Source organism: Salminus brasiliensis, chromosome 1 (genome assembly GCF_030463535.1).
Source record: "Salminus brasiliensis chromosome 1, fSalBra1.hap2, whole genome shotgun sequence".
NCBI lineage: Eukaryota > Metazoa > Chordata > Actinopteri > Characiformes > Bryconidae > Salminus > Salminus brasiliensis.
The window spans coordinates 57,574,535-57,595,919 of NC_132878.1; the positions used below are offsets into that span (position 1 = coordinate 57,574,535).

Sequence of the window (21,385 nt, forward strand, 5' to 3'; positions counted from 1 at the left end):
TCATTGGAGAATCATTGAAGACAGCATTAGCCCGGAACTACAGTTGGAAAATAATCAGATTGCTTTACTTTAATACATTCATCCATTGAATTTGGTCACAAATGAAATTTTAAAAGTACCCCTAGTGTAAAAAAAGTGAATGTTTTAAACATGTGTTTTTTAATTTTACCATTTACTGATCACACTATCAGATCCTGCTAATATATAGAAAGTTTGAAGAGCAATGTGCTATTTTAGTGTTAAACCCAGTCTGCTGCGTGATGCGTTCAGGCTCCATTCAGGTTCCTTGCATAAGAACAAGTGTAGCTGAAACAGTTGAGCACTCAGTTCTGGTACTGAGACGGATGTGAAAACATAGACACAGATAGCAATTCACTTTTGACCTCAAATCTAAACAATCACATGTCATTTTCTGAGTGAACCTACAGTCATAGCTAAACAAAACCAGAGCTCTGCTGCAGGGCAACACACATCGTCTTGTGTGCCTTTGTTATGATTGCTTCATTGCTACACCCCACAATTAAGGGAACATATTGTATTACGAGGGCACAGTATGGATTGTGTCAGCTTATCCAAACCCTTTACTACCTGAGCCAAGCCACTGAACTCTTCAGGTTTTCCCAGGACCACCCAAAATTGAGGGAGGAAAAACCAACAAGGCTCTAGCCCACAGCCCTAACATAATTTCAGCCTCCCTCCAAAGACCTCGACAAAAGAGTGTGCCCCCCTGGTTATGTCCAACAGGCCCTCGGAACTTCAGAAGATGTGCCATTGGAAAAAAGCACTAAAATACACAGTGCTTCATGTTTCCATGACCGTGCAGTTTTGCAGCAGAATTGGTAGGGCTATGTGGCTGTCTGCTTCAGCCACTAGCAGGCAGATTTTATCAATGCACATACCCGCATGTGTAAATGTACACACATACACACACACACAGACAGAAATGGATGCACACACACATGGGCATGCTAGTGCAACCTATTTGAATCTGGTGGTGTTTGTTAATTCATTTCAAAAAGCAAGCAAATGCTGTCAAACATCTCAAGCTGCCATCTCTTTAGCACTACCTTGTACTGTGGAATGGAGATACTGCTCAGGGGCCCCATTATACAGCACCATAAGGATTTAGCCTCAGGAATTATGAGTAATCAGAGCAAAAAGGATAAAAGTAAAACATACTATTTGTTTCACATTGTGGAAAACAACACCCTCTCTGTGGTTCAATGCCCAGGCCAGGAAAGCACACCACGCTACACCAGTAAGAGCCACTGGCCCTGCTTTAGCTTGCATTAAAATATTTGCATTAACTGAACTTAAAGTATCATGTTTTTAGGACATGAACTTTTATTTTTAATTCGATATTTGCTATAGCAAATATCCAGTATACACAACATGTCTGTCTTAGTGATGACCTTCCTGCATTGACATGCATAGGAAAACGTCAGGGCTGCAAAGATAAATAAATGAGGTGAAATGCATCCCTAATGAGCTCATTGTACACATGGTCAGAATCCCTAAAGAGGCTCTCAGTCAGTCCTCAAGGACTCACACACACTCACACATCTTTTCCCAGCTTCCAATAGATATCTTATACAGTTGTGCTGGGAGATGGGATAGATAAAAAATATGGTGCATGTGAGATATGTTCATATTCATCAAAGTTGCATATTGTAAATCTGATCATAAAATGTTCCCAGACATAAAATTTCACAGAGCATTTATTCAGCAATTTAATCTTTGCCAAACTGTTTCAAATGTCAAATTTAAGATTAATTTTAACTTAATTTAAAACTGTTTTAACAATGTAAAAAATCTTATATTCTGGTTCCAATAATGTTTGTAATAATGATGATAACAGTAATAACACAGGCAGGGAATCCTTTTGCAGTCCGAAATGATAAACAAGTGATTTGTTATTATGAATTAGCAAACTTGGATGAATAAGATCCCACGTGCTACTGTGGCCAATTATCAAGTATTTACTGCAGTAAATGATGTTCTTTAGAACGGAAAATAATGAATGTTGTTTGAGGCAGATTTTATTAGAAGGCAATTCTGCAGTCATGTTTTAGTAGGAAGGGATAAAATGTATAAAAAGTAGCAATATAGATGTAAAAAAAACATTTGGTGGATTTGATATATTACTGAGAGGGTTTATAGTCTCTTCATTCTCCTCTGACATATCCTAATTAAAGCATCCATCAAAGAGCTTATCACACAAGTGGCCATTAACTGTGTGGCAAAGGGAGTGCTCCAGTGCTGTGAGTGCTGGGAAGCCGTTTATGAGGGTAATAATTCACTGATGTTTAGTAGCTCTGCTAAGTAATGATGATCTACAGTGTAGCTGTCTTGAGAAACCCTAGTTAATTCTACTGTAGAACTGGCCTTTGATAATCTTTAGCCTCTGAGATGTAGCACTTGGTCTGATGTGGCGACATTTTTATGTCATAGGAGGTTATTCTTAAGATGTAAGATGTGTAAAATACATGTATTCAGCAGATAAGAAAGGGAATATGACACACTTTAATGGTTGCACTGTACAACTCTAAATATAGCTTATTTCTGTTTCTACCATGTGCTCTGTTACAATGTTAGCATCCAGTGTGAAAAAAATATATATATTGTTCACACTGGATGCTAACATTGTGACAGAGCACATGGTAGAAACATGTTTAGCGTTTTACAGTGTGTGTATATATATATATATATATATATATATATATATATATATATATATTTTTTTTTTATTTATTTTTTTTTTTTTTATTATTATTATTATTAATATTATTTTATTTTATTTTATTTTTTTTGCTGCTGCTGCTGCTGTAAAATCAGGCTCACAATCTAAAGAATAGAGTAGAATTAAAACTATAAAATAATAATATTAAGGTAGCAGGTCATAGGATTACAACTGATTAATAATAATAAAATGTTAATATTTTTTAAGGGCAGCTGAATGTTGGTTTTATTTTTTCCACAAAGATCCGTAAAATATTGTTTATTTCTGGTATATATAGGGGAGGAGTTTGGACGTGGTCCATCTCCCAACATTACGTTACATTATAACTCTTATTGATGCCCTAATCATTAAGAATATGACTCTGACATGTTACACTTTTATCTCTGCTCCTGAAGTCCCAACCACTGAATTTGAACAGTTGATTTGCATTCTTTGCACGGTGCTTAAAGGTCTGGCATTCCCAGCTCTGATGTCTTGAAAATGTGATCCAATCTAATAGCCTGTTTCAGTCTTTTCATGGGTGATGGGAGGCTGTAAGTGGTTTTCACAATGCTTTACATTTCTATCAGATTACTGAAGCCCAGCTCCATTTTCTTTTACACAAACCAAAGATTTTACAGATTCAGATTTGCTAGCATTTTGGTGCTCAATTAGGTGCCTGATTATAGATTTCCTGATTAAAACTTTATTTAAAGTGATTTAAAGTGAAACCTGTTTTGGTTCCACATGCCTTTGTTATATAACAAGTCATTTTTTATTTATTAACTTAGCAAGTACTTACAACATTTTGTCAAGTTGGGGAACCTTTTCGGAAATATTAAGTTGGTCTATTTCTAGACTGTTTCATCAACTTGACTATTTGAGTTGAGTTATAAAAAATATCATACTCAAGTTAAATACTATTTTGACTAGCTGTTGACCTTAAAATTCATGCCACAGTTGATCAAAGAGTAAGAGAAAAACTAAAAAAAAACTAAACTAAAATTAACTGTGCAACCCGCTACTAAATACTTTTAGGTTTAACCACCTTGTTTTTTACCACATTTCTGTGCAGGAGATCTGATCTCTAATATAACCACCAATAAAAGTTTTTTTCACTAATGCAAAGAACTATTTAATCATCTAAAAAATACATGTAAACATCCATACAAATAGACCTGAGCAATTAGTTAAGTAGTTGTTAAGATACAAGTGCACACAACATTGGGCAACAGTAGCAGGTTGCCACATGTTGTTTTGCTCCTTTAAGTCATTACCATTGTTTTAAAGAGTGAGTAAGTGATATAATGGCCTGGTCACTTGGTCACTTGATGATTGAGTTAAACTGCATGATGTAGCTGGTTGTCATCATAAGCGTTCAGTAGGAAAGAAAGGTATGCTTGCTAAAGATCATGGGGGAGTCTAAAATGACTACATATTTAGTGCACTAAATAATAACCTAAAGAATGACCTCCTAAATAAACATTTGTCCTTTCTTCCGACTTTATGCAACATGAGTTTGCATATTAATGCATGGGTAGACACATGAATTGCATAAGCTATTTCATACGTTAATCCACTAATCCTTGTTTCTGCGCTGTCACTAATTTAGGTGATTGACCTTGAAAGGTTTACTTTGATGAAAACACAATCAGTCGACTGTTTTCTCACCACAGTGCTAGTTCATTCATCTACATCCGCACATTTCTCAAACATGATCTTTCCCCCGAACAGTGCACTAAACTCCACGCCCTCAACACTCCCTCACCCCTTCATAACTGAAGGCAGTCCTAGAGCTATGCCTCCCTTCATGGCTGTCATTAGCCAACACTCTAATTGTGTAAGTGTAGGCCTCCATGGTTTGCACATCCACTTTTCCATTTAACACCTGTTAATCTGCTCTGCTTTAGATCATCCTCATCAGTCACTAATGCAGTTCTAAATGTAGAGCTAAGCTCCCACTGTAGTCACCACCGTGTCTTACATGTGCTGTGCTGCTTCTCTCCTGATTGATCACTAAGGTTTTGCAGTGTACTGAGGCATTTAGTCTCTCAAGCACCTTCATATGAAAGTGACTGTATAGAAACTGATTATGATAAAGGTGGATCTGAGCAAAGCTGTTCTATCATATGGTCACTGTTATTTCAAAACCACCTTGCTCCTTTTTATAATGCAATATAAATCATTTCAGATTGTCACTGTCTAGTAAAAACCATCTTCCATATAAGAAGTATGAGAAAATAGTTCAGAACCTTAAATGAAAGTTAATGTACAATAAGAGTGCCCTCCAATAGCATTTTATTGGTCTATTTATCCAGAATTATTTAGTGCACAGAGCAGCTACAGGGTTCAAATGATAAATGGACGTGGTTTTCATTGGACAGCAGTTAGATGCGCTTTACATTGTGGACACATTTGTTGAAATTGTTCAAATTTACTAAAATTGTGCAACCTTTCCTCAAAGTTGACATTTGGGAGATAAAATGTTTTACATAAATATTTGGAAGCCCCCTCTCAAGTGTACCTTCAAGTTCTTGACCTAACCTTTCAGACTAGGTAGGTGGGAAGATATATTCATTGGTTCTACCTCTGAAACATCCTGTAATGTTCCACTGCATCCACAACGTGGAGTTATTATGGAGACATAACTGAACATGTCTGAATCCCCTCCTCCCTTATTTAACATCCTATAAATTCCTCATCTCTACCTTGTCCACGTGTCTATGACAAGTCTGCACAACCCTCCACCACCCCGTCACCTCCCCTTTAACCCTGCCATCTATCATTCCTGGCTCCACACATCAGAGAGGGGATTTGGCTTCCTACCACAAAGCAAAAGCCACCTGAACGCCTGATTAAAAATATTTTCTCCTCTGAGGTCCCCCCCTTCTCTCACAGTCTTCTGCAAAACTTAATTTATCCTTTTGTAGATAGTACACTACATGATAGCAGATAAACACATGAACACTAGATGGCATTGTGTGGGTATTCCAAATTCTTCAAGAGCACTTCTAAGCAGAAGTGTGTTATGTAAAAACATCCTCATGCCATGTTACAAGTTTCATAGCAACATAAGTTTAACATTTTGCATAAAACAAACATATGAATATATTTATTCATATATACACACATAGCCACCAGCCCTCTGTGCAAAACCTACACAGGAGAGTTTATTACATTTTAAAACTTTAAAACGTTAAACATTAAAACTCTAAAATATGCTTTGTCTCCATTGTAGGCTTTTTATTTGATAAAAGTCTGGTTATGAAACATTACAAATACACTTCTTGTAATTTACATGCACTGTTTGTACCCTGGTGAACAAAAATGTAGCTGAAATATAGATGGATTTTGTGCACAGTACACTGATTTAGATTTATGAGATGAATTCTTTGATTTTATTGAATTCAGTCAACAAGTCAACAGAACTCAATACACTAATTATTATTGTCTTGTTCATGTAATATTAGAAGTAACAGCTACCTCAAAAATGTAACCGTGCTTACACTGAAACAATTGGTTTGTCTATTCAACCTAACACATATTCATCCTACACTATGTGTTAACACGAAATTGAACTAGCTTTATTAAATGGAAATACATACTTTTTGTCACTGAATGAACCATCGTTTCATTCAATAAAGTCTTTTAAGTTGAATAGTAATTTATTTGATTGTTTCCACATTAATTCATCCAGTTTAAGGTTTAATGCTGTTTAAATTATCTTTTTACAGTGTGTTTGTTTTTTAAGTAAAACCTCTAAGACTAAATAAATACATATATTAAATGAACAAACACAATATTTCAAATTAATTCAAACCTCAAAAATGCTTGTTCTACTCTAACAGTAGTGTAATGCTCGTTCATGTTTGATTGATTGAGTGGATTTGATTCATACAGTAGAACAGATTTATGCTATTTTAGTTAATTTCGACTTTTATTCCTGGAATATCTAATTGTGAAGGCAAAAGGCAAAGGAAGGAAGCATCACATTCAGGTCACACAAATGTCTGGGCAGGAAAAAGGCACATTTTGCTTTTCCACAGCTTTGTTTGCAATGAAACAACAAACGTGCATGATATGAATGTGTGTGCAATTGCTTCTCCTCAAAGGTTTGAAGGAAAACACCAGCAAACACATTTGACCAGGATGAATTTTAGTGTACAGCTGTGTTTTAGTGTAACATCTGCACAGACATACACCCTATGCAAGTGCAATGGGCATAAGGGTCTCCTTTCTGTCATTTGTCAGAGCTCTGAAAAGGCTTCTGCTTTACAATGCAAGAAGCCAGCTGCAAAGGCTGCAACACTCACGTCAGTTAGCAGCAGGACAATGGCGCCTGCTGCCATAGGGTTTTCTGCAGGATGACTCACAGGGCTCATGGGGTACAAGAAAAGGTAAGGTTTTCCACATCATATATCACAAATGAACACTGAGGAGGGGGGTATGCCACTTGGTTAAATCCCATAATTTGAAGAAGAGAGAGGACGCAGTGCAGAATGGGGATGCTCATTAGAAAGGAAAAACTGAAGGATTACAGAAGGGTTATATCATGATTATCCTGGTGATTTTCGTTCACAAATCATCAAATTTTCCTATATTGCTCATAAAAAAAATATTCATATTGACATTTGTAATAGCGTCAGTGCTACTTGCTCACATTAATGAAGTGAATGTCCTATATTCTTAATATATAGAGAGGACCATTATAGTATATTGCTGCTGCCCAATGAAAAACATTAGAAAACATTAATTTTCTCCATGGTTTGAACCCAGTAGCTGCTCTGTGAACATTTTGGTCATCCCTCACAGTAGTACAAAAAAGAACACATATTTACAAAATAGAAATACTGAATATTTACACCTTAACTTATGCTATACATATACACGCATTATACAGTACATAAACTACACACACTACACATACTCTCTATTTACAATATTGCACTGGTAAAAGCAGTTATTATAAATGTACAGGTTTGATATAATCTGAATGTTTATTTTATTTACAAAAGACACTGGATGGGTGTCAATTCAGGTGTAGTGTGGGCGGGGAAAAGTCTTTGTGGGTGCTGTGTGACTGTGCATAGGAGTTCTAGTAGTGAATAATTGTGAGGCTGCAGTGGTCATTAAGCACTTGAAGCACTTGTTCTATTAGTTGTGTTGAGATATTTAATTTGGTCTTGTTTAATTGGTTCCCATGAAACCAATCAAAAAAGTTGCAGTAGATAGATAGACAGACAGACAGACACATAGTTCGATAGATATATAGATAAATAGATAGACAGACAGACAGACATACAGACAGACTGACCGACTGACCGATCGACAGACAGACAGACAGACAGACCGACCGAGCGACCGACCGACAGACAGACAGACAAACAGACAGACAGACCGACCGATCGATCAACAGACAGATAGATAGACAGACAGACAGACAGACACAGATAGATAGATATAAAAATAAAATGCATTTGAAACCAACCGAGATGAAAGTTGGTGTGGTTGGTGTGGCGCAACAGATAACACCACTACCTGCCACTGAGCTACCACACCATGTTAGAGACTGGGGTTTGATTCCCGGCCTGGGTGACTGTGCTGCACTACACCAATAAGAGTCCTTGGGCAAGACTCCTAACACTACATTGGCCCTCCTTTGTAATACGAGTAACCTTGTAAGTCGCTCTGGATAAGAGCGTCAGCTAAATGCCGTGAATGTAAATGTAAATGTAAATGTAAATGAAAGGCAGTTTAGTCGTAAAGAATAAGGAATGAAGCAGACAGATGACAATACTGAATTTATGCACATATTTAATGTGCATATATTGGTCTTGGTAAAGTAAAGTGTCTGTAGTGTCCAGGAGTGTAGATGTACAGGATGTACAGTAAAGTGTAATTAGTGCAGATTAAACCTATGATTAAACATAAGAGACTCAGTCCTCATCCGTCCTCCTCCCTCTTCTGGCCCCACTGGGAAGAGTTGAAAAGTTTGATGGCTCTCGGAACAAAGGATCTCCTGAGTCTCTCTGTAGAGCAGCTCTGTGACAGCAACCTGCCACTGGACTTGCTCCTTTGGTCCATAATGATGGTCTGTAGTGGGTGACCATCATTGTCCATGATGGAGAGCAGTTTGTGCAGTGTCATCCTCTCTGTATGTGGCTGATTCCTTTGGATGTATGTATCCATACTGACTTTTGTATTTGACAGTTTTTAAGCCTAGGGGGATCTTTGGACTTTAGCCTGTTCACACTAGCCAGGCATATTTTCTGAGTGAACAGCCAATCACTTCTCTGTGAAGCTGTGATGCACAATTGAAAGCTGTAGAAAGATTTTGTTCTGAATGTAATACTTGAATGGAAACAGAGTAGAGCAGGTTAAAGGAAGTAAGACTCCTATTTCTCTTCCTTTTTTATTCATGCAAGAGCTACGGTTTCAACTTTTGCCAACTCTGAGTGCAGTGTGTTCACATATTCTGACATCGAGGCACTCCTTGAGAGAGTGGCTTTTACTTTCATGCTTGAAATCACCTGCAGACTCTAAGCAGGAGTAACAGCTGTGTGGAGGTTTCTTTCTGACGACTTTGTTCAGTGTCGAGCTCTGCCTTCTCGGCGCACTTCACTTAGAGTGACGGCTTTACGCACCATAACACAGCAAACCGAGCTGACTCGTATTAAATAAACACTCTCACACAGAGTCATCCCTTTGATTGCAGTTAGGTAAGACCACACAGTTTTCGTCCCAGAGTGCTGAAAGTGCTGGAACCTCCCTGAGACTGCACCTGTGTCTGGAGGAGCAGCATGAGATGAGGCAGGAGCAGACAGTGAGGGGTTGTCATGCTGGCACACCCCGTCAGTTCTAAATCTGAAGTGGATGGGGGATGGGGGGGGGGGGGGTGTTTGTAGCTGTGGGTGTGCGCACTGATGAATATCCGCATTCAAGGAGATTACTATTCCTGCAGAGGTGGGGAAACAAATTACTCCACAGGCTCTCCTGATGACCACGATGAGAGGATGCAAAACTGGAGGGCGCTGGAAGGGAGATAGAGCTGGAGCTTGAATTGTCAGGAAATGTTTTTGATGTTGGTGGTTGGTGGTTTGCTCTGACTGATGAGCAGAAATGGATGAGCAATACACTTCTAAATTATCCCCTGCTGTTGATTATAGCGCTGGCATGTTCCTGCTGGTGGTGGGTAAGTAATTAATTTCATCATCTTAACCAAGAGATTTTACATTAATTTCCATACTTTTAACATGTATATAAAACATGTATAATATGTATTTATTATATATGTATATGTGTATGATACATGCTTCCTGAGAAAAAAAAATGGAGATTTCCTTTTTTCTTATGCTCAATAATTTGTGTGACAGTGTGTCTCATGTGATCTATTTTTAACAATAAAAAATGAATAAAACATTAACAAACAAACCATTGGCTTATAATATTGTCACCTCTAATAAGACAGTAATAAAAAAGTCATTTCGAACTAAATTTAGTATAAAAAATGTTTCATGTGTTATATATATATATATATGTATATATATATATATATATATATATATATATATATATATATATATATATATATATGTGCGTGTGTGTGTGTTAAATTCAACAAATAAATGAAATAGTTAACTTAAGAAATTGTTAACTGAGTTATTAACTTACTGGAGAAAGGTAGATAGAGAACGGTAGCAAACATTTCTAGTACTACAAGGTCCTGATCCATCTAATATAAAAAGTTAATGTAAAATAAGAGCTTATGTCAAGTAGTATAGAGCATTTTTAATGGTCTATTCATCCAGAATGATTTACACAGAGTACAGAACAGCTACTAGGTGAGTTCAGCGTTGATTCAATATCAGAATGTTCACTGGGTTGAAAGCAGCAGCGGCGCTGTGAAGTGGAGTGGTTCCCCCTTCTCAAATGCAATCCATCAAGCTCTGCTCTCATGAAAAAAAAACAAAAAACTATTCAACCCCACACTGACTGACAGTTTGAAAACCACTGCTCTAGCTGACACTTGGCATTTGGCACGATGCAACTGCGTGCAAAATACAAGCAAATGGTTCACTAATTATAGAAGGGGTGTCTGGATTCTTTTGGACAATGTATTGCTGTATTGCGTGTAAAGTGGGGCTATATTTATAATGGCTTATGGTGTCATTAACAAAGACACTTGATTCATTTGAATACACTATCAAAAATACAATTACCTACACTTCTAGCAAAAAACAAACAAACAAAAAAACAAAAACATGACATTCCTTTGATATCTTTATTTCAAAAATGGGGTGTAAGCATATCATAGTCAACGTCACACTGACCTCCCAAGTGCCTAAAAGCTATAACATGAAAGGTCCTATAACATGAAAGGCCTTTTTGATGGGATATTATATCTGTGAGTTTAACAGTAACAGTTACTGCATAAAGGAAAGTAAAACAATCTGTAAAGTAACCTTTTCTGTATAGGATGTTTTAAAAAACCCCAAAGCTAATGTGAAGATACTGCTGGTTCTGCAAGCTTGTTATGCTTGTGAATTACAAGAACTGCTTCTTCTGTACATTTCTCAGATTTTCTCTACTGTACCTCCATCCATTGCGGTACTCCAATGTCACACATATTTCAAGAATGTTTGCAGCAGCATCTGCTGCTTGTGATATGAACCCAGTACTGCATAGGAGAAGTTATGAATCTTGAATGAATGAATGAATGAATTTGTTACACATAGCAAACATTTGCACAAATGTCAGGCTGGTTAGTCTGGTTTTGGAATGGAATGCAGCATTTCTCAGAAAAAGCCCATGTCTCTTCGGAAGGTTAGCTCCAAAAGGTCATTCAACATAACCTTCTGCCTTCTGGGGATGTGTAGAAGTGTAGAGGTGCTTCACTCCAAAATAATCTGCCAGGACCCTGAGGATCCTCCTTTGATTTCTTTGTTATTATATTAATCCCTGCTATGTGCTTCTGCAAGGAGGACCTACTAATGTAGAAAACCCATTTCTAATAGATTAGATGGCAAGGCTTCAGTGAGCTGTAAAAAGGAGCAACCATAGAGCTGATAATATTTCCTAACAGTGCTCCACAGCAGTACAACTCCAGAGAGCACAAGGAGATCAGGAAGAAAAAAAATGATGCATTCCTAATGTGTCAACAGGGATAAATGAATATGCTGTGTGTGCATTTATATACATGGTCATAAAAACAGGTATTATACAAATATAGAGAGAGATACATGGTAGTTGTAAATACTGAGCTTTCTATAGGGGAGGTTTGCATATGACTTAATTAAGAAATTCTTACATGCATAAAATGTCAATGTATTCTTTATTTGATTATTTGTATTTTTTTGTAGATTAGATATTCAATAATCTCTATATATCTATATATATATATATATATATATATATATATATATATATATATATATAAATTGCTTATTTTGTGGCTCTTTCCATATGATGCCCCGCACTTTTACACAGTGCTTTATTTATTTTTTTATTTTTTTGAGAAGGGTGATACACCCAAAAGGAATCAAAGAACATAGCTATTCAAAATCGCTTCGGCTTTGTCTAGCCTTATATCCAGTTTTTTATTCTGGAAATCAATTGTATGTACATATTCCAGAGCAAAGAGAAGATCATTGGTTCCCGCCATATAGATGAATGCTTTCTCTCTGACTAGACAAATACTTTAAACTGCTATGTCAAGCTTTTTACCTGATTAAACAAGGAAGGATTTAGTTAATTAGAGTGTAGAAAAATATTATTCATTCATATAATTACTTTGGAAAAAAGGAAATCACTAATCGTTAATTGATTAAGTCCCAACTAATGTACATTCAGTTATCTCAAATATTCATACACAGTATAAAGATGTGGCAATGAATAAAGGCAGGTCAGGCACTAGGGTTGGAGATACGGAGCAAATTAATCAAATATGTGAGACATTTGGTTTGGGACTTTGCAATGATTTCATTCTGTTTACGTACACAACTGTGATCCCCAGCGATTCCACAGCCATTCTTGGCTGGTGGTTCAAGAGAGCATAACAGCCTCACTCCCTCTGGGGTGGGTAGGATGACTCTTTCTACCCTACAACTCAGTGTGATGATAGTCAATGCAGGCAGCTGATATCACAGCATAGGCAGATGGCATTCTCCTCCAAGAGCCTTCAGTTGTCTAGTGGTGCTGTGTTAGTGGTAGTTTGAAAAGATGTGATTGCTGACATCACATGACTTGGAAAAAGCACAAGCTGCTGTCAATGGGAAGACCAACTGTGTGGAATAGGAAGAATATCCGAGTGTAAGTAAAAGCAGATGTCTTATCTCTCCTTTGAAATCCTGGATCTTTGTCCAAGCCCAAGGTGAAGTTACTCTGAATGCGTGGTCCAGTCTAAGTTGCTTTTACACTCATTAATAATGCGCTCAAAGTCATTCTATATACTGTAGGTACTGGCACTAGTGAGCTGCAGTCAAAGATCACACAAAAACAGAAAAACAGCTCCACTGAAGGTCAAATTATCTGTTCTCCTCGCCGTGGACCCGTTTCCCTCTTCTGTGTCTGACATGCTTAACCGTGTCCTGAAAGACCCCAGCCTTCACAGCAAAACTACCATTAGATGTCACCTCCAGACATGAGGGAACCTCTGCTGTGGTGAGACCACAATCATAAGCGCCTGATGTTTGCTGAAGTGATGCAGCTTATGTAGAAGAGGTGTTCAGCTGTATCTGCTAGGTGTCAGTGTGGTTGCAAATGTGGTTTTCAGAATTAGAGACAGTTGGTTTTACGAAGTACATTGCACATAGATAGTAGTTCTAAAACATCCTAAATCTGAAACAGATATGTATAGAATATGTGAATATATGTGCAGGCACATACAATCTAAACCAGCATATTACAGAATTTTATGAAACAATGGCACAGAGTGGAGGTGTGGGTCTCAATGGGGCAGTTTTCAAAATTCCATTTAAATGTGTGAGGGGTCTGCGGTGATTGATGAGTTTTAATGTTAGCTGCCTTTAGTGGTCGTCTACCTAAGGCAAGTAGTTAGAAGATGTGATGTCCAGGGTGAGGTCATCAAGGGATGAGTTGTGAAGGAGAGGAATAAGGAAAGATTGTTTTAGGTGGCTTTTTTTTGTTTTGTTACCATGAAAGTTAATGATCTTATCTTGGTATGGAGGGGCTGCACAAAGTAGGGCCCAAAAATAAATGTGCTAATAACTGTTCCCACATGTTAATTGTAAGATCAAAGAAGTAAGACCCTTATTCACCACCCTTTTTAAAACCTTCTGTCATTCACCAGTGTATTCCTATTTGAGGTTATAGGAATTTATGCAGACAATGGGACCATCATTATTTGAACAGAGCTAGATTAAAAAAATTCTGCGTTTAAAAACACATGGCTATTATTTGGACGTATCACATGGATAAACCCTAATCCCAAAAAAAAAAAACTTTAGAAAATTTTGGTGAATGAGGTCCGATGTCTCTGCTTTATAGTAGCGCTTTATTTTTCCCTATTCACTGATCTCCCCCGCAGCCATCCTTTCCATCTTGGGGAACGCTGCCGTCCTGATCACGTCTGCTCGACGCCACAGTCTCCTGAAAGCCCCGGAGCTGCTCACTGTCAATCTGGCTGTTACAGATATCGGGATGGCACTGAGCATGTATCCGCTGTCCATTGCCTCAGCTTTCAACCATGCCTGGATTGGTGGCGATTCTTCCTGTCTGTACTATGGGCTGATGGGAATGATCTTCAGCGTGGCCAGTATTGTGACACTGGCTGTCATGGCCATGGTGAGATACCTGGTGACAGGAAACACTCGCAAATCAGGTACCAATTGCAGTAGACCATACAACACCCCTTTATTTCCTTCATTTCAATATGTATGACCACTTTCTAAGAGCATGCAGCACACACACACACACACCACACAGCATACTCTACCATAAATTAGATTTTTTAATGTGCTGAGCATTGGAGGTTTATGATATTTAACAACATCATTATTGTTAGATGTGAAGTTTATTACAAAGACTAATGTGTCAGGTGTGTGATAGAGTAATGCATTTACATGTCGATCATGCTGAGTGAACTGAGAGGAGAAAAAAGGAAAGAAAAGGACCTTTTGAATGGTTAAATAGGCTACAGTAAGTAATTGTTTATAATTACTCAGGAAAAACTCATCAGTCTAATCGAATATTCTTGCATAAAAAGGCTGGGGAGGGATGCATGTACTGAAAAGATACATATCTCTTCATTATAGTGTTAGATATTTGATTCACTGCTTAGATTTAGGCTAAAACTCTGGTTGCCACAGCCCAGAGGATGTGTTTTTGCCAAAGACTGACATTTCAGCATGTGAGTGATCCAAACCATTTCATCAACAAAGCAACAGTTGACTGAAAAGAAATTCATAATTTTGCCATAGTCATTCTGAAGTGCCCTGAACCCTTTAGAAAACCCCTGTGAGCTAAAGTGGACTTTCCAAAGGCAGAAACCTTGAAGAGCAGAAAGGACTGTGATACATTCCAAGGTTTACTTTGGCATAATAATGCAATTCAAGAAAACCATTTACTGTCATTGACCTTGCCAATGAAGGCAAAATACACAAACAAGAAGTTCTTTCTGCACAAAGAAAGGTCGAATTCATGTTGTCCAATTTATTTGGAGGTCTACAGCTCACTTGAGTACATCAAGGGCAAATAAAGCTTAGCATGTTGATCAAATGTTTGACAGCAGAAGATGGTGCCCTTTAGCTGATTAGTTTTCTAATCAGCCACCACCTTGTTTGCATTATGGCCCAATTATAGTGTGAGAAGAAAAATGGAAAAAAGACAGAAAAAAAGAAACAGAACTCGTTTTAAAGTTAACACAAACAGCTAATCTTCTGCACATCACTGAAATAGAGTAGAGATACAAAAGAGCTAAAGTTAATTCAACATGAAGACAAAACTACTATTAGTAACAGTAAATGTAGTCATGGAGACTACATTAGAAAAAAAAATCACAAAATGAAATGTAAGTGTCAAAATCAACCCTGCACTGAATAATCTAGCAAGTCTGGCAGATCAAGTTGAACAGAACATCCATGTAGGCCTTTTATAGTCTACAAATAAAACAAGCATTTCAGTTTATACAGTACATTCCCAATACCATCACAAACCACAATATCTTTTTTTATTTTGACAGTAAATAATTAATAATTAGTTAGGCCCTTATTTTGTGCAATTTGGGTTTTTATGTTAGATGCATCCAACCAAGGGTTTTGGATTCCAAATTGAATATTCATTTAATTACTTAATGTCTGCATTTGTTTTCCATGTAATTTTTTAATTCTGCATTTATGTTAAAATTCTGTCTGTTGCAGGTAACAAGTTTCAAAAAAGGACCATAAGTATTCTCATTGCATTCATCTGGCTATATTCGCTGCTGTGGGCAGTGTTTCCTCTGCTGGGTTGGGGGGGATATGGACCAGAGCCATTTGGCTTGGCCTGCTCGGTGGACTGGGCTGGCTACCAGCACTCTTTGAATGGTTCCACATTCATTATGTCTCTGGCCGTTTTGTGCACCATTATCCCATGTGGAGTCATCCTATTCTCCTATTCTGGCATCGCTTGGAAGCTCCACAAGGTCTACCAGACCATCCAGAGCCATGAAATGCTCCCCAACTCAGGTTATGTTGAGAGGAAAGTCACACTGGTATGTTTTTGTTTTCTCAATGTCTGACTCTGACAGGGTCTGAACATCATACCTTTGTAGATGTGATGTCTCCGTACTAGCCATCAAAAGCTTCATGATAAAAGAATCATGTTGTGTGAAATATGAATATGCTGAATGCGAAAGCATTTGACTGACAGAATTTCAGCTTAGTTTGTATCACAGGATATACATCACCTCTCTCCAACAGAACTTTAAAACTTTGTTTTTAACTTTTTAACATGTAAGCTGATCAACTCACCAACCAGTCAGCCCTCAGTAGCAGTAATGCTAACATCTTACATCCCAACATCTATTTGATGTGAATGTGTGTTTCCAAATGTTTCAAATACTGTAGAGTTCATTTTTAGTGTTTAGTCATTTGCCTCCACAGAACACTCATTTCGGATTCGCTCATTGTGCCCCTATGGTTGTCCAGTCTTGTTTTTGGCATAACTGGAAAACATGAAAGTGACCAGGGTATAAAACTGACACAGGAACAACTACCAAAACTTTGGTGGTAAAGCATCAAGCTGACTGATGCTACAGTAAGAGTAGTCAGCACCAATGATGTCACATTTTATTAACAATACCTAAACAGGTGTGGTTCCATTAAGCAATTTACATATAAAAGTCACATCCTAACTGTGCTCATGATTTTATTTTATTTCTTAAACATGCCCCAATGCTTGCATGCTACCTCTCAGTAGGCAAGGGTAGCTGATATTCATGCATGATCAATTTAATTAATATTATAGCAACATCACAACAATGACTTGCAAGGAGTTGCTAACTGCAGTATTTGAAATATATCCTTTAGAAACTGTCCTGAAGGTTTTTCTCATAGTTCTACACTGTGGCTAACATAACAACTTCAGGCTGTATCAGCTGAGCTCTTGCTGATGGCTGCGGCACACTGGAAGTATTGTTTGCTCCTTCAATCAGCTGAAGTCTTCCTCTGGTGTTTCAGATGGCCATTCTTATCAGCTCTGGCTTCATTGTCTCCTGGACGCCCTACGTGGCTATCAGCCTCTGGACCATGTTTCACTCTGAGGGCAAGGACAGCGTGACGCCTGTCATCAGCATGCTCCCCTGCCTGTTTGCTAAATGCTCCACAGCGTACAACCCTTTCGTCTACTACATCTTCCGCAAGTCTTTCCGCCAGGAGCTGAAGCAGCTCCGGAGCTACTGCTGGTGCCATTCTGAGGATGAGTCACCCCCTGCGGGAGAAGAGCACAATCAGTGGAAGATCTCAGTGATACTCAAAAGTCCAAGAGAACAGAGAAGTCAATGCTCTGCTTCAGGGGGCTGTTAGACCACACTGAAAAGCAGGCATGATGTCAAGATGACAAGTCTATGCTAGGGACAGAAATATCTCTAAGGCCTGCAGTCTGATGAGCCCAGTGGTGTTTGACTTTTGGAGTTTTATGCACTTTTGGTGTTTGGATTATTGACATTGATTGTTCCAAAGGACAATGGTCTGTGAAAGGGCTGCTTATTGACCTGGAACTGTGTATAAGCAGCAGGCACTCATGCCTCCTAAGGAAGCTGTATTTACACCTCAGAGCAGTGAGAAAAGATCTTTGTAGCACTGAATCATGTTCTGGTTATATAAACCTAAGATGTAATGATGAAATTGGGTCAAATGCTGCAATTCTGTGTGTGGGGAGTAAAAAAAAAAAAAAAAAAAATATATATATATATATATATATATATATATATATATATATATATATATATACACACACACACACACACACACACACAGTGGGGAAAAAAGTATTTAGTCACCAATTGTGCAAGTTCTCCCACTTAAAAAGATGAGAGAGGCCTGTAATTGACATCATAGGTAGACCTCAACTATGAGAGACAAAATGAGAAAATACATTCAGAAAATCACGTTGTCTGATTTTTAAAGAATTTATTTGCAAATAATGGTGGAAAATAAGTATTTGGTCAATAACAAAAGTTCATCTCAATACTTTGTTATATATCCTTTGTTGGCAATGACAGAGGTCAAACTATTTCTGTAAGTCTTCACAAGGTTGGCACACACCATTGCTGGTATGTTGGCCCATTCCTCCATGCAGATCTCCTCTAGAGCAGTGATGTTTTGGGGCTGTCGGCGGGCAACACAGACTTTCAACTCCCTCCAAAGGCTTTCTATGGGGTTGAGATCGTCATGTGACACTGGCTGTCATGCTGAAAGACCCAGCCACATTTCATCTTCAATGCCCTTGCTGATGGAAGGAGGTTTGCACTCAAAATCTCACAATACATGCCCCATTCATTCTTTCATGTACACGGACCAGTCGTCCTAGTCCCTTTGCAGAGAAACAGTCCCAAAGCATGATGTTGCCACCCCCATGCTTCACAGTTGGTATGGTGTTCTTTGGATGCAACTCAGCATTCACTCTCCTCCAAACACAACGAGCTGTGTTTGTACCAAACAGTTCCACTTTGGTTTCATCTGACCATAAGACATTCTCCCAATACTCTTCCGGAACATCCAAATGCTCTCTAGCAAACTTCAGACGCGCCCGGATATGTACTGGGGAAAGCAGGGGAACACGTCTGGCACTGCAAGATCTGAGTCCCTGGCGGCGTAGTGTGTTACTGACGGTCATACACTAGGTTCCCTCATGTGGTTCTGGGATTTTTGCTCACCGTTCTTGTGATCATTTTGACCCCACAGGCTGAGATCTTGCGTGGAGCCCCTGATTGAGGGAGATTAGCAGTGGTCTTGTAGGTCTCCCATTTTCTAATTATTGCTTCCACAGTAGATTTCTTCACACCAAGCTGCTTGCCTATTGCAGATTCAGTCCTTCCAGCCTGGTGCAGGTCTACAATTTTGTTTCTGGTGTCCTTTGACAGCTCTTTGGTCTTCACCATAGTGGAGTTTGGAGTGTGACTGTTTGAGGTTGTGGGCAGGTGTCTTTTACACTGTTAACAAGTTCAAACAGGTGCCATTAATACAGGTAATGAGTGGAGGACAGAGAAGCCAGAGGTTAGAGAAGTTACAGGTCTGTGCAGCCAGAAATCTTGCTTGTTTGTAGGTGACCAAATACTTATTTTCCACCATTATTCGCAAATAAATTCTTTAAAAACCAGACAGACAATGTGATTTTCAGAATTGTTTTTCTTATTTTGTCTCATATAGTTGAGGTCTATCTTTGATACTTTTTCCCCCCACTGTATGTATATATATATATATCATATGGCAGCATCATACAGTAAATAATTGGAATACTTAAGTAATGAATGCATTTATTTAGTTATTTAGCAACCAAATAAATGAATCATAAAAAATATATGTTCGATAAAGAAAAATATTATATATGTCAAAATTTATGACAACACAACAGGGGGGTTCATGGCTTTCATGGCTACAGGGAAAATTAGCCTTATCCACTCAGAGGCAACTGCTGAATTGGAGATATGATATGGACAGAAATGCAGAATCAGAATGCAATGAAATATAAGGTAGTTCCCCATATTATGTCACAGCTTCTTTACATTTATTATTTGCATTTGGATTTACATACAATGTGAATGCATAAATATAATTTTTTTTTAATTATTATTTGTTATTATTTGTCATGATATGAATGACATGAATGCATACTTTGAGAAGCAGCACTCATGTGGCTGACTCCTTTATGTGTTTATGTGTCAAAAGCATCAATTATAAATGAACTCAATACGAACTTGTACGCAACATTTTTAGAGGATATAACAAATACACATTGAGCAGCAATATAGTTTCAATGAGACAATGAGTGTACTTTCATTGTATTCATCTAGTTCATATAGGCTGTTAATTCATCATATGTGCAATAATGCTATTGCTGAACAATGCTGTTAAGACTACTGCAGAATGTAGTGCACTTACCCATCAATATTTATGATCAACATTACATTAAACTCTTTAGCAAATAAACTGTTGCAGTCATTTGGAGTTGTTACAGGCATCATTCACTGAAAGTGATTACAAAGAAAAAGCTCCACGTTAAAAGGTCATGAAATTACTCTAATTGTAACTTTTCCTAAACAATAGTAGACCTGTTTAACACTGTAAATACCTTTGTCACTCTGCTGTTCACGTTTTGGTGCAGTTTGAGTCACAGCACTCCTTCCACTCAATTATATGTTTTTTCATTAGATTATTCTGCGCAAATAGCTAACCTATTACAATGATTACCTCTGTGAAGCTGTTATAACATCCCAATATTTATGTTTTTATGTTTCATTAAAGACAGTATTTATAATAAATGTACCAAATGTATTTTTTTTTTCATTCAGTAGATTTATTTACAGCCTTCTCCAGATCTGAGCATCCACACACTGAAGAAACACCTCAAAGATGACCAGGAAAAATGCACCCAAGAGCTATATTTTAGCTGTCATAGCAAAGGGCCTTTTTCCTTATTAATAAATATGCAAAAAAAACATCCACAAGCTCCTAGCAGAATTCTGGTTGGATGTATAAGCACCCTTCTTGTGAGAATTCAATGAAATGAATTGGTTTCCTGGGACAGATCTGACTTTTAAGCACAGTCTATATATTTTAACACGTTTGAGGTCATGTATTGTTACAAAACAGCTTTATAGAGGTCCAGGTCTAGGCCTCTTTTGAGCAAGGCAATTGCGACAGTGGCAAGGAACATCTCCTTTAGAGCAAGAGGAAAAAAACAAAGAGGAACCAAGACTCAAAGGGAAACCACTTCTGGTCAACACTATAGCAGACAAAAAATAATATGAAAGCTAGCCTTGTAAAGGAGAATATATAAAGGAGATATAAAGGAGAATATAAGAAATATAAAGGAGAATTATGACCAATCCATGCAAGGATGTATGAGTGCTTCAAAGAGGGCGAAAGGGAATTCATACTGCAGAATGAATAGCCTACATGAGAAACTGGACCAAAGGACAGGCAGGCTGTAGCACCCAGACTACAAACA

General features: G+C 37.9%; 1 protein-coding gene across 1 annotated transcript; it reads left to right on the forward strand.

The window, feature by feature from the left end:
- The first annotated feature begins 9,837 nt into the window (after window positions 1-9,837).
- On the forward strand, window positions 9,838-17,813 carry opn8a (opsin 8, group member a). Its single transcript, XM_072696747.1, has 4 exons — window positions 9,838-9,911; window positions 14,265-14,558; window positions 16,096-16,427; window positions 17,395-17,813. Exons 1-4 carry the CDS (start codon window positions 9,839-9,841, stop codon window positions 17,737-17,739), a joined length of 1,044 nt encoding a protein of 347 aa, XP_072552848.1. The 5' UTR covers window position 9,838; the 3' UTR covers window positions 17,740-17,813.
- Window positions 17,814-21,385: the final 3,572 nt, after the last annotated feature.

Bases quoted from the DNA above. Each gene is read 5' to 3' on its own strand.
- opn8a (XM_072696747.1), top strand. From the start codon at position 9,839: ATGGATGAGCAATACACTTCTAAATTATCCCCTGCTGTTGATTATAGC. The intron at 9,912-14,264 runs GTAAGTAATTAA...TCTCCCCCGCAG, and splicing joins CATGTTCCTGCTGGTGGTGG to CCATCCTTTCCATCTTGGGG. The intron at 14,559-16,095 runs GTACCAATTGCA...TGTCTGTTGCAG, and splicing joins AGGAAACACTCGCAAATCAG to GTAACAAGTTTCAAAAAAGG.